Source organism: Pleurodeles waltl, chromosome 1_1, assembly GCF_031143425.1.
Source record: "Pleurodeles waltl isolate 20211129_DDA chromosome 1_1, aPleWal1.hap1.20221129, whole genome shotgun sequence".
In the NCBI taxonomy this organism is placed as follows: Eukaryota; Metazoa; Chordata; class Amphibia; order Caudata; family Salamandridae; genus Pleurodeles; species Pleurodeles waltl.
Genome location: NC_090436.1, coordinates 535,465,178 through 535,479,433, shown reverse-complemented (window position 1 = coordinate 535,479,433; position 14,256 = coordinate 535,465,178). Strand labels below are relative to the sequence as shown.

The following is a 14,256-nucleotide window of genomic DNA, read 5'->3' as shown; positions in this document are numbered from 1 at the left end:
ATGATCGGGCTGCAGAAATGCTCAGAAAGACATGAAAGGAAAGGTCTTTCCTTTCATGTCTCTTTGCCACACCCCTCCCCCTGATCGGAAGAGAAATGAAATCATTTCTCTTTGTGCTGAAAGCATGGGGGTGGCCTCTGATGAGGTTAGCGTGCAATTTCACGCTGATGTCGTCAGATGTCACTGGGGGGGAAGCAATTCCCCTTCCATCCCTGCCCCCATGGCCCTCGGGGAGAGCACTAGCACTTCCCGAGCGCCGGTACAAGGACGTAATTGTTATGTCCGTGGCACCTGAGCGCTGCACCATGGGACGTAACCATTACGTCCTTGGCGGGGAAGGGGTTAAGTACAATTCATAAAGTCATAAGTATAACAAGCATTGGCAAAAGCAATAGGTCTGGCCCTGATATACCCACAATTTTACTTTACATTTTTTGCAAACATATGCAATAGACGTTAAACGTGTTATAAAAGATAGAAATACTTTGGTCTATAGTTGATGTGTATCTTTACACAAAAACAAGTAAACGTTAAATGAACCATCATAAGATTAAATTTAAAAAAAAACATGAATCACAAGCAGACCATTCCCTACCAGCTGTGGCACTAAAGTGGACACTTTTTGGGGAGAATTTGCACATGTGCAAGTGAAAATGCTGTCACTGACAGGGAAGACATTCAGGGAGTCATTACGACCCCGGCGGTCGGTGATAATGTGGTGGTAGTACCGCCAACAGGCTGGCGGTACATACCGCCACACAGCCAACCTGCCAATATACCACTCCTACCGCCGTGGCGGTAGCAGCCGCCGGGCCGGAGATAACAATCTCCACCCCGGCGGCTGCTATTGTGCTGCCAGCAGCATTTTGACCCTGCCTACCACCATAGTTTTTGTGGCGTTCGTAACGAAAATTCCTTCCCTGTCACTAGTAGGATGCTCACCCACCCCCCAAAACACTTCCCAGATGCCCCCCCCTCCATCCATGCTCTCCCCTTCCATTCCCCCACCCCCCCATTCACCCACACTGGCAGACACGCACCACTCATACACACACTCACTCACACAGGCATACACACGTTCATTCCTGCTTGCATCCATTCACTCTCGCACACATCCATACACACATTCACATTGACACACAAACATGCATTCACATTTCCATTCATACATGCATTCTCACACATGCATACACACATGCATACAAAACTAAACACACATTCACATTCACTCACACACTCACACATTCATATACACAACCCCACACACACACACAACACCCCCGCCCCCCTCCCCTGTCGGAAACCCAACTTACCTGCATCCAGGGGGTCTTCCGGCAGGGGACGGGATGGGGGGCTGCTACCACCAGCAGTGCCCACCAGCAGAACACCACCAGGCCATATTATTTGTCATAATACAGCTGGTGGCGGTCTACTGGTGTGGCGTTGCTGGTGGTAGCAGTGCCACCTTAACACCATCCACCAGTATGGCCACAACCGGATTTCCACCCTTTCTTGTGGCAGAAATCTAGCTGCAGGACATAATCTGGCAGGCGGATGTTAGCCATGGCGACGGTCTTTTGGCGACCGTCGCCATGGTGGAAGGCAGCATTTACCGCCAATCTTCTAATGAGGGCCTCAATGACCTAAATGGACTAACCACCTGCTGAATGGCATAGACTTTACTGGGCAGAGGCAAACAGATCAATTAATGAAGAGGCTGACTGTAAGCCCTTCTTTGTACATAGATATGTATATATTTCTAACAAAATAAAATACAATGAATGGACATTAACCCCGAATTGTAATAATTAGAACAGTGTTTTCAGACTCATAATTTCCATTTACTACTGCACATAATAAAACATAATACATCAAGATTCAAGTATGTAATCAGCAGTAGGCGGAGAGTAATGTGTGATTTCTTTGTATTAGCCTTTAGGAATTTTATGGAAATCGTTATGAATGAATGCAGCCATTCCAGTGGGGGTTTGAATTATATTTATGCAATTTTGTCCTGTGAAAGGGAGAAAATAGGGTGAGAATGATATCAATCACCCTCAAATTTTTGGGCTGAGAAGCGGTAGACTTTTCTACCCAGCTAAATGTGTTTTCCTTATGGAGAAAAGGGAGAACAATAATATTATAAAAACATGTTTCCTCCACAAATAGGCTGAATGATTATCTTCACTACAGACCGCTGGTGGTCCGTAAAGTATGAATCAGGTGGGGCATAAAAGTGTGTCTTTGAGGGCAATGAGTGGGTGAGTTATATAGGCAAACCCGACCATCATTCCATAGACATTTTGAAAAAAAAATAGAAGTTGAGCCAAATCAGCCAGACTCTCAGATGACATTTGCGAAAATGCAACACGTCTCACTGGCAGTTCTGAAGGAGGACCTGATACAAGTCCAATGCTTCAGGGTCTGCCACAGCACTTAAAAGCAGGAGCTTATACAAAAGCAAACAGAAATGCTGGAATTGGCTCAGTTATGCCACTGAGTAATTCACCCCATGAAGCCACTAGCTCTCTACTGCTGTGCACACCCAGTCTTCAATCTCAGAAAACATAATGGTAATGTGTAGAGAGACAGTCAAATAATTTTTGTTTAAATGGTGTTTGAAAAATCGCTTGTGTTGCAAGGACCACTTCAACTTCTGATTAAGGCCTTAATAATGAACTTGGGCTCTGTCTTATGCAGTAAGGATTTAGAACTGACCTATTAAGTAGCATGCTATGTGTCAGAAATTGGGTTATTGGTTAAAGGGGGTGAAACCATACTCAAGCAGCAACAATTGTTGTCACAGTGAGGTCACAAGCAAACCCAAATTAACCAGTGCTCAACCCTCTGGTTGCTTGGCACAGAGCAGTCAGGCTTCACTTACGGGCAATGTGTAAAGTATTGCGTAACACTTCAAGCAGTAATAAAGTGAAACATGACACAAGAAAAATCCCACAACATTTAAAAAAAATAGAGTACATTTTAATAAATAAAGCAAGACCAATACTACAAAAATCCAATTAGAACCAGAGATATGCAAGACTTCAGTTCAAGTTTGAAATTTTCAGTGAAAATAGCACCAAAAAGCACAAGTGCCAACTGTGATTATCTGGTTGTGCTGGGACAGGACAATGCCACAAGTTTAGGCTGTCCATGATGGAGCGCGGTCTGGCTACAGGGACCCACCTTGGCCTTCTGAACACAGTACCTTAATCTTGAGAAGAGATGCAGAGTCTTATGTTGAGGATTCGTCACGCAGTAGTGACAATGCAATGTCCAGTTGAGAAGATACAGTGCACAGCAGTGCTTCCGGGGAGCTGGAAGCTGCAATGTGATGTCCATATGTGGAGATGCATTGTACGGTGGTGGCACTAACAGGCTGTGTTGAGTGAGGCATTGTCCATGTTTGGAGATGCATCAGCCCTAATGGGCTGAGGTTGGCGATGCAAAGTTCTTGTATCGGGAACGTCACCATGACAGGCGATAGGTTGTGTCCGAGGGGGATGCTTGAGCAGCAAAGGCAATAATCCAGTTCTGCAGGAGATGTACTGCGTCATAGAGGAGATGCATTGGTTCTGCTGGATCCTCATCTGGGCTGGCAGAGCATATTCAAGCCCACTTCCAAAGGTCCAGGATTGCAGTGGCCCCACTTGGGTGTTAGGGCAGGTCTCCCAGATGCCCAGATGCTGGGTTCAAGGTTATTGGAAGGCTGGTATGCCCCTGAGGCTCCTCATCAAAACACCAGTCTACTAGTCCTTAGAGTCACTCGGGGGGCCTGGATTTAGAAGTGCAGGTTCAGTCCTTCTCACACAAGGTAAGAGGGTAGCAGAATAGCAGGTCAACACAGCAGGAAAGCAGTCCTTTAAAGCAGCAGTCCAGCAGAGTGAAAGTTCTTTCATCAGCAGCAGTCCTTCTTCTTGGCAAAGTCCACAGGTCCAGAATTGTACTGACAAGCTGGGTGTAAGGGTCCAATATTTATACCTGGTGCGTGCTTTGAAATGGAGGAAGCTTCTGGATATTATCACCACATGACAACACTGCATTTAGTCCAGGACTTTTCATCTGCAAATAATTGGTATCAGGTGGCTTAGTCTATAGCACCAATAGAAAAAGGGCAACACTACAATACCCAGAAAGTATTGGGCTGTGACTCATATGTCCAGGACCAAAGAAGGTGTTTGTAATTACATGGAGTGTGGTTGTCATGCATACCACATCATCTACTCTAGAGGGTCCAACATTTCTGAGGTATTTTGGGAAGAAATTCATTTTGGTTTCTGCCCAGATTAACCATTTTTCTGAACATATTTATCTTAGAGCAAGAAAGGGCATCAGCTTTGTTACAATGCTGAAGAAACTTTTCAGAAAGGCTTACATTTAATTTCAAACATTTCAAAATGAATGCTTTTGGCTAGGGGCCAGCCCTCAATCCAGAATGTGAAGCTATGACAAATTATTTAAAAAATGACACAAAAGGGAGCAACACCAGAAAATCTACACTGGAGACTTGTAAACTGTTTTTCTACATCACTTGGCGATCCATGGTACATCATTTGTTCATCCGCACTGTGGTAAAAGTGATGTACAGTTCAAACTATTTTCTGTCTATGTCTATGTCTGTTGTGCCCACTCCTTTTCTTGGTGTGCCATGTGAAATTCAAACACTGCTGCAGGCTCACCTGGAAAGGTGACTTAAAATGGCCTCCCAAGAGTATTTCAGTTGCCACAAAGATGAGCTGCCATATCAGGGGCTATGCCAACTTCAGAGTACCCTTTTTTAAAGTGGTCACCTTATGCATTAATAAATTAGACACCTATGTAACTAAATTTAATTCTATCCCTAAGAATGCCGGTCTTTGGTGCCTAGCATTTGTCTGGCACAATACTGACACTTGATCTCTGCTATTTGCGGGACTCGGTTCACTAATTTACCACACCTTACATGCTTCTCTTGGCCACAAAAGATCATCCAGTCCACTGTATCCCACACTCTGCTGCAATGTAGTGCCAAAACAATACTGAACTGCCAAAAGGTGCATGTGGCACTACACACCACATAGATAAATGATTCTTAAAATGGTAATGGCTCTTCACGCAGAAGCCTAGCAAGGAGAAGCTCTCAGGGTGACTGGGCAGAAGCCTTAATTCTGACTTTATGTCTGAATTAGCAAGTAAATCACATTGGTCTCCCTGACCAAACGTTCTGCTTCTTCGAAGATTGTATGATCCAAGTGATGAAGTGATGATTCAATCTCAGTAAACCTGTTGAAAGACTTGTATTGTGGCACAAATGAATGAACAGCCTGTCCTTTTAGTCAGATGCTACAAGCCTGCCAAAGGTCCTGAGACAGACAAAGAAAACACATTTATTCACCCGACAGTTCTCCTCTTAGGTTTTGTTTCAGGCATTATCTTCTCAGTCGCATCTTGAGCTCAGCTTCTCATTATAGTCTAATGATTCCTATGTTTAATTAAATATTGAGCAAAAGTAAAGTTACCTTTTCCCTGCTTGAAGTTCCTGGAGGCTAATTTGCATTGGCTTTCCAACTTCTCCCAGCCAGTAATTAGTCTTCAGAAGATGAGAATGGATGTGAAATGCCTCCCAGGATTAAAAAACGGACTGATATAAATGGGCAGAGGTGACTCCTCTGAACTCCACAGAATATGAAGGGTGGGACTGTGGCCATCCTTTTTGACACATCAGTGTCAAATTCAGTTAAATATCTCTGCTGGTTTCACGTACGACACTTGGGTCACAATAGAAAGGGTGAAAAACGGATGCCTATATGTGTCTTGTGGCTCCACTGTCTATTAGGTGAATGACTCTGCTTTTGTTCTACCAGACATTTGTTTCTGAGTTTACACAAAACCGTTGGGGCACACTTGAAAGGGGAGAGAATAGGATGCCAAGACAATTCTTGTGGATTCACTGTCTGATTGCAGACGGACTCTGCTTTTGCCCTATCAGACTTCTGTATGTGGACTTATTGTGGGGACAGTGGTTGCTTCTACCATGACTTTAGTATTAGCTATGATAGGACACTAGGATTATCATAGGATACTCCACAAACACAACCCCTGCCCTCAGAGCCCAGGTCCAGTGTGGCTGAAGACTTTTGCCATTTTGAAAATGCCCAAAGTTGGTAGGGTTGTCCCTGGGCTATGGCCTTTTTCCCTATTGATTAGGGTGTGCCCAGGAGTCATTCCCACCCACTACCCTATGCCAGGCATAAATGTGGCACCCCCAGACACCAACTTCAGAACACTTCCTCGAACTGTGGAAGATCAGAAGAGGACTGAACCTATTGTCTGTGATCCTAGAGGAGCCATGGAGGACTAGGCCTGCACCATTTTGTATCTAAGGCAAAGATGTGACTCCAAGGATCATAAGGAAGACCTCCTGTTCAAGCTCCAGGGAATCAAAAAGCTACAAGAGGCCCTTTCCTGGAAGTACCCAGCTGACCAGTGACAACTGGAACAGGACTCGGTCTTGTTGTTAGCCTCGGGCTGACACTCTGTGAGATTCTAAATGCCCTCCCCCCAGAAGTCATGAGAGGCTTTAGAAAAGTACTCCTCTGATGGATTGGAACATAAAAGAGTTCATCAGAAGGTAAAATCTTTAATCAGGACAAAGTTAGTTGGTGTATCCAACCTGCGCTATGCCACAGATTTCCTCAAATTGTGTCTTGGTTCCGGACTCCTGTAACCAGTGACTATCATTGATGCTTTGTGCTTTTTAGTGCTATTATTACTTACATTTTTAAAAATTACATTGATTTCTATTGTTTTCCATTTTGACTTTATTCCTCTTCTACTGTTGCATACTTTACACAGTGCCCTAAATTAAGCCTATCTGCTTGACACTATGGTTACCAGAGGATTGAGCTCAGGATAATTTAGTGACTTTAAAGGTTCACCCTGAGAAGGGTTGTAAATATTCCTTAATGGGGATAGTCATCCAACCCAAATAATAATCCAATTCCTCACATTATCGGTATGAATTAGTATTTTAGATTAAATAATTACTATTTTCATACTTGTTTTATGGCTTAAATAAGTTATAAAGATTAGATGATTGTTGTGTATTATTTGTGCAACTATGATTAATTAAGTTGGCAAAAATGTTGTGAATCAAGTTAGATGAACTTTTCTGTGCTGAGCCTGACAGGACTTCATGTTACTGGGAAAAGGCTGGTGCAGTTAGGACAGGATCAGTCATTCCTTCCATAAAGCGCAGCTCTGTGAATTTATGTGTATATATGCAAATACCACATGCCGGATTATCAATATTTACCCATACAGAAGGGTTCATGTCTGTTTATCACAGGAACTTTAAAGGCATGTGCTGTTAGCATTTGCAGACATATTTATTTGCAACAACTGTACACGGCACAATAGCATACACAAAGTAATATAGCAACAGAACTAAACATAACAGGGTACACGACAACAAAACAACATAATATAGAAGTCTCAGTGCAAAACAACAAAAACACATTACAATAATGCAGCACACAAAGAGTAGCACAATAAATTGCAGAACATGTAATCACCACAACAAAATGATACACAACAGTTGTACACAAACATTCTTGTCTTACATTAACACTGCTAGTGTCCTGGTTTCACAATACAGTGGTAAAAGGTGCTTGCAGCAAGCACTGCTTTAACTTACCTCAAAGGACATGCAATGGCACCAGTCAAAATATATTTGTGATTCGTCCCTTGGTTTCCAGTTTGCTATTCCTTTTCTGCAGGTTGAGCATGTTGAAGCTGTTAATACCAATGGGTTGCTCATGCCTTAAAATTATCTCACTCCTGTTCTGTTTTGGATAATCACTATCATCACATCCTAGAAGCTGTATCTCGAGTAAAGAGCACCATGTATTTGGATCCTGTTATCTATTTCAGGGCACGGATCAAACACCTGCTAGAGAAGCATTGCAGGCATTGTGCACATGTATACAAACTGATGTACCTGGACCCTGGGCTGCTTTTGAACCTTTTTGTGTACTGTTTTTTTACATAATGGACAAAATGTGATTGTTCTACTTAGTATCAACACATTTCACATGCCAGTAAACTCTGATTATGTGTTTTCTCAACCAAAGTTTAAGTGTGAAATTAATGAAATAGTTCCACTTCCACAAATGTGTAATTTTGATGCAGAAGTGCAACTCTTTTTTACATATGCATCGGTTGGACACAGCCCTTTCTGCTTGGTCATGCCCAAACTTTTTGTCTTCACCCTTCTGGTTTATGCACCATTTCTTTTGGCTTTTAGGACTCTGCGTACTTTACCACTGCTAACCAGTGATAAAGTTCTTGAGCTCACTCTTTAAAACATAGTAGATTTGGCTTTGCATATTTAATTTAAGTTCCTATTAAGGTGCCACTACCTGTGCCCAGGGCCTGTAAATTAAATGATTCTAGTGGGCCTGCAGCCGGATTGTGTCATCAACTTAAGTAGCACTTTAAACATGTCTCAGGACTGCCATTGCAGTCAGTGTGTGCAGTCTAGCCTGACATTTCAACCTGCAAAATAAACCTTTTGCCAGGACTAAACCTTCCTTTGTAAAACAAATAGATCACCCCTCAGGCAGGCGCCAATCAGCCAAGCAGGCAGGGTGCCGTTTTTTTTAAATGTGGGACGTATACTTTTATCTTTTACATGTTCTGGGAATGGAAAGCCCTTAAGTTTGTTTTCATGACTGCAAGGCCTACCTCACCCTTAAGATAACATTTGATTAACTTATTAGATTTAATAAGTAATAGTGTTTGACTGGGAACTGGTAGGAATGCCTAGTTTGGTATTTTAAAAAGTGTCATTTGTAAACCTCTTTAATGGCAAAGTTGGATTTTAAGCCTCTTTTGAAAATGCCACTTTTGACCCAACCATTTGGTGCCTGCAGCCTTTTTCCTGGGTCACATGACTAGGCGTAGCTGGCAATTGGTCTTTGTGTACTGCTCTCAGACAGTGTCAAAGGGCCATAGGTGTTGGCAGAATGGATCATCTCTAACTTGATGAGGGGAGGAGCTGTCACCTACCACACTTGCACACCACAAAGGCTCTGCCTGAGCACACCCACAAAGGGTTTGACACTAGTCTATTGTGATCCCATCAAACTGGGGTCCAGGCAGGGTGGAAGAAAATTCCAAGCACCTCTGGGAGTGGAAATCTCCAGTCATTTCTCCTACTTCAATGTGGACTCCAGATAAAAGTCAGTCACTCAGTCAAAATTCTTTATTCAGTTAATATATTAGTAAACCATAAAAACAATCATATTACTTTCACATAATTACTCTTAAAAACTTTAAAACTACATTCCATCTTAAAATAAAAGTTGAAAGAGTAGATCTTAAAACAATAGAAATCATTGAATTCACAGATTTCTTATAAAAAGGAATACGTATATTAATTCAAATTTCCTCAGTTCTTAAAATAACTATGCACAATCAGATCACGACCCTAGTAGGAGCCGTGATCAATCCTTATCCATCAGTGTTATTCCCCTTCCACCAAAATCAACACCACATGTTATGATTTTATCCCATGTTCTCATCCTGAATTGAATGAAAAAGAAATCTGAGAGTGAACTTAAAAATAAAGCTGTAAACTGGCTAGCACAAAGGACCTCAACTATAAATACTCTAGGTATAAATATTGGATCCTAAGACTGAACTCTCCAGTACATATATGGTCTTGGTGTGACCAGCTCACACAGTTGACTCTTTATACTTGTGCACTACTTTCACTTAAATCTTTAAAATTGCACATCTCTGCTTCTACTAATTCGATTATTGTAATTTTGATCTCATAAAATGTATTACATTTCACTCTATTTTTCTCAATCATTGTGGGATGTTTCATGTGTTGTGTTTCACTTTTCTGCTATGTGAATTGCTGCAGAAATGTTTTACACTTTGCCTCTAAGTTAAGCCTGACTGCCCTGTGCCAAGCTACTAGAGGGTTGAGAACAGGTTAATTTGTTGTTTGCTTGTGCCTTCACCCTGAAAGAAATTGTGGTTGCTGCTTGAGTAGGGTTTCACCCCCCTCAACAAGAAACCTAATTTCCTACACTATCTATTCTCGATTCTGGAGTCTGTGCTCTTTTTAACACAAAAAATATTATATATCCTACTTTTACCATTCCAAACATCTTGAGCACTGATTTTGATTATGAATTTGGCCTGTACACAAAATAAGTTAACCTGCAGCCTGGTGATCAGAACTCACTGCTCTTGCTGTCATGAATATCAATAGAGACCTGAATAATACTCATTGCATTATTGATTTCCTCTTATCCCCACAATAAAGGGAACATTGGCCCATGAATAATACAGAAGGGAGCCGCCATTAAACAGTCAGTGGCAGTCAACAAAACTCTATGAATCTTTGACGGCCCACTTTTGTGAATGATGCGTTGCACGAGGGCAGACACTCTATCATAGATAAGATGGAAACAGAGAACTCCGTCACGAGAATAGCAAACACGCCCTCTCATCACCAAGGAGCTAAACACGTTGCAACTGATTTTGATGCCAATGAATAGTATTAGAACAATTAACAGAAAACCTCCAAGGCGCCAACCTCCTTCCACCTCCAGGCAGCCATGCAGCGTGAAATCTCAGGCCTTCTCTACTGTGTTTGCGACAATCATACGAACCTGGTGTCACAATACAGCTATCATTAGACAGCCTTCAGTGGTTCATTTGTGCAGGTGGTGGGCAGCTGCCTTCAATTTTGGCGACTGGGTCTTATTTTTCATAGCCAGTCTGACCCAGAGCAAGAGAGAGAAAGGTAGGAAAGCGAGAAATGAGAATAGGGAGATAGAGAGAAAGGGAGATAAAGAATTGATGATAAGGTATTAAAGTTGTGGCGAAAAGAGCCTGTGATAGGGAGATAAAGAGACAAAAAATGCTAAGTGATCGAAGACGGAGGCATTGGTGTTCTGAGCAAGGGCATTTGACGTCACTAGGGTTTCTTTCTTTATGCTATAAGTAATCACTGTCGGTGTCTAATATAAGGGTGAAAGGACTTGTGGGATGTCACATTGTGTAAAATTCTGTGATCACCACAGCCTTAAAAGTGATCGATTGAATCATTTTATAAAAATGTAGGATAGCTATGGCAGTAACAGTGCTATCCTGTTCTGGAAACTGGGAAGCACACGTGCACATCCTACGCCTCCACATACATGACACACCCGAACGCATAGCCATAGAAGACTGCCTCCTAATTACCATGCAAAGTGAAGCTATCCTTTGTGCCGTTATTTATAGGAACGCTAAACACTGTGTTCCTTTTCTTTTTTGTAAAGTTGAATCTCTCACAAAGACGAGTCAGTCACGCGGGCAATCATCTGCCTCTGATAATTTTAGCGCGAATACGTGGCACCATGACAGATCATTCATAAACAATTGATGCTCACCAAAGTGTCTGCTGCATACTAAAAGAGCTAAGAGGATTTTTGTGGAATAATTTAGAGATATTCAGGGCTGACTAAAACAGGCACTTTAAATATCGCCCCTTCCTCCTCCCGCGCACTGGAAGACATTACGTCGTTTGGAGTTTGGCAACAATTTATCTCACAGTCCCTCGAGGACGCGCGCAGAAAGCTGATCAGCCGCAGTGCATGCTCAAACACGGTGACTAAAGCCTTATTTTTCCTGGAATTCCTGCAGGTCTTTGAGATCAGAAGGGGAGCTGAGCATTGAGATTCCCACCAAGGCCTGTGAGGGCCAAGCTAATCACATCACGTCTTTGGAACATGTGCAGTTTGAAGCGACGATTGAATATTCACGGAGAGGGGACCTTCATCTTACACTCACCTCACCCTCAGGTACTGTTCACATTTATACCTCACTAGTCTCCCCCCCCCCCCGTTCTGTGCTGGAGGAAATAAACTTTAACTTGTCAAAATGAAAACTCTGACATTATATAATTGACGTTCCTGCCTTGATTTGTTCCTTTCAACCAAATAAAATCTAAATAGATTCTTTAAAACATACCATCCACACTACCTCCCCACAATGTAGCACAAGACCCCTCTCTCACCACCATTGTCATTCAAAACTCATGTTAGTCTCCCTTTGATTGATCCCTTCCGACCCGTCACATCCTGAAGCCCACGCAGTCTAATCATCTTCATTACAACCACCACATCAACATATAAGCTTTCATCCAATGCCCTCCGACCAGTCAACAGGTTAAAAAACCTTTCTCTGACCACCCAACAGGCCCAGAATTACTACTCTCTGTCTCCTCTGATGTAACAGCACTCTAGGCACTGCATTCAGCACATTATACCTCATTTGCACCTTCTGCCCCCTCCAGGCTTCATCTTATTCTAACACTAGCACAACAACCACAAAAGGTTGATCCATCACTTCATGCAAATGGTGAATGGCAAATTGCCATGGCCAGCTATTGTAAGAAATGGTGTTCTTTGCAATCATGCCTTCCACTTATAAACTCATTAAATCCTCATTCGGTTTCTTCAGTCACCACTTTACTTATGACTGCAGCATTTTCTTCACTCCACCGTCTTTTACCAACTTGCTCTTCGCTCAAGTATTTAAATGCCCCTTGGACATCTGTTACTGGACGTTCAGTTGATAACTAACATTTTGGGGTCCTCACTAACCTCTGTCTACTGCACCCAACGCCATTAAGATCCTATCTATTTAAACTGTGATTCCGTGCCCCCTTTCCCTAGGCCCACAACTATCAGCTGTCATTTAAACAAGAGACGCTTCCTTTTATGTCCTTCACTGTCACTGTGCCAGCTGCCACATTCTCAACATCTTTCCCTTCTGCCCCTATTTCACCATCACTGTTGGTAAGATCCAAATTAACATGCTACCCCTCAGTGAACTGTCACTCACAGACATGTGGCAGGATGGCTCACATTATGCAATAGCCCCCTCGGCAAATTCCTCAATCAAGTGGTGAAATCCATCCATTGACTCACCCTCCCAACCTTTTCAGACTGTCTTCACCCAGGCCGTTCTCTTCTCTTTGCACACAGGCTCCACATCAATACCCAGTTCTTTCATAGACGCACCTCTTGAAGATTTAGGTCTGTTCCTATCATCCCTGTTACCTCTCACACCTTTCCCCTTGACCTAATATTTGGCCCACCCCTCGGCTCCTTCGTAGAGTTCAGCCATCCAGCTCAATCACTTTTCCCATGTGCTGTACAGTGTGAAGCATGATAATTCCATGGCCAACTATCTGTCAAGCAAACCTACTGTGATATTGTACATTTTCTCTCACCATCCTCCTTTAAATACACAGTTTTTTTAATCATGTGCTGCTAAAACACATCTTGAGTACTGGCTGATGAGACGTATGTGGCATTTCTGTCCATTATGTTTGTTGAATATCTGAATACAAATCTAAATGCAAATGGAGAACTAAATCATGGGTGAGTAACCAGCCACAGAGGTTTTTATTCAGTTAATTTATTTTTTGTATATTGTTTATGCGGCCAGGAGGCCAACGGACCTATGTTTGTTGAAGATAGAGCCCAACTGACATATGACTCTAATAAGTCGGAGTGTGAAACAATCAATTGACTTATGTTGTGAATATCCATCTGCGTCCTGTCATAGGTCGGAGCCTTTTCTCTTTTTGGAATATGATGACTGATGAATAGGTTAATTAATGGATAACGGATAAGGGGAATGCTAGGTAGTGGGGGAACAGAGGAAATGTGGATGTCAGAGTTGGAGCTGGAGAATGCTAGGGAGGAGGACCAGAGCATGAACTGGAGGGGAAGGGAAGAATGAGAGCCAGGGCACCTGAGGATGAGCTGAAGGTGATTGGCAGATGAGAGGGAGGGGGCTTTGAACGTGGAGATTACAGAATGTTAGCAAGTGTTTTGGAGGATGCAACCTACAGGGTATTTAGATTGAGAAACACAATGCTAGTCTAGTACAAGTACAAAAGGTTCCCTAGCCGTAAAACATATAGGCCACGTTTTGTCATCTGTGTGTCATGTGTTGAGCACTTGCAAGTCTATTATCCAAAGAAGAAATACACTATATTAATTTGTTAATTACTAAGTCCATCATAAATAGATCTAAATGTAGTTTATAATTCAAATTTTTAAGAAGAGCGTTCAACTTTTAAAGGTAAGAGAGAACAACAATACTCACCTATTAGGGGGAGCATGCAGAGTGGATTCAATAGAAATAACGTACTTACCTCTATTTCCAATATAGCTGAAGAAACATTAGCTGAGAATTGTA

At 42.4% G+C, this 14,256-nt stretch overlaps 1 protein-coding gene across 1 annotated transcript in view; it reads left to right on the top strand.

The window, feature by feature from the left end:
* Nucleotides 1–14,256, top strand: part of PCSK1 (proprotein convertase subtilisin/kexin type 1) — a 209,557-nt gene that overhangs the window by 152,289 nt on the left and 43,012 nt on the right. The window contains exon 11 of the mRNA XM_069225743.1: nucleotides 11,686–11,843. Coding sequence (XP_069081844.1) covers nucleotides 11,686–11,843 — 158 coding nt within the window. The remainder of the gene's footprint in view (nucleotides 1–11,685; nucleotides 11,844–14,256) is intronic.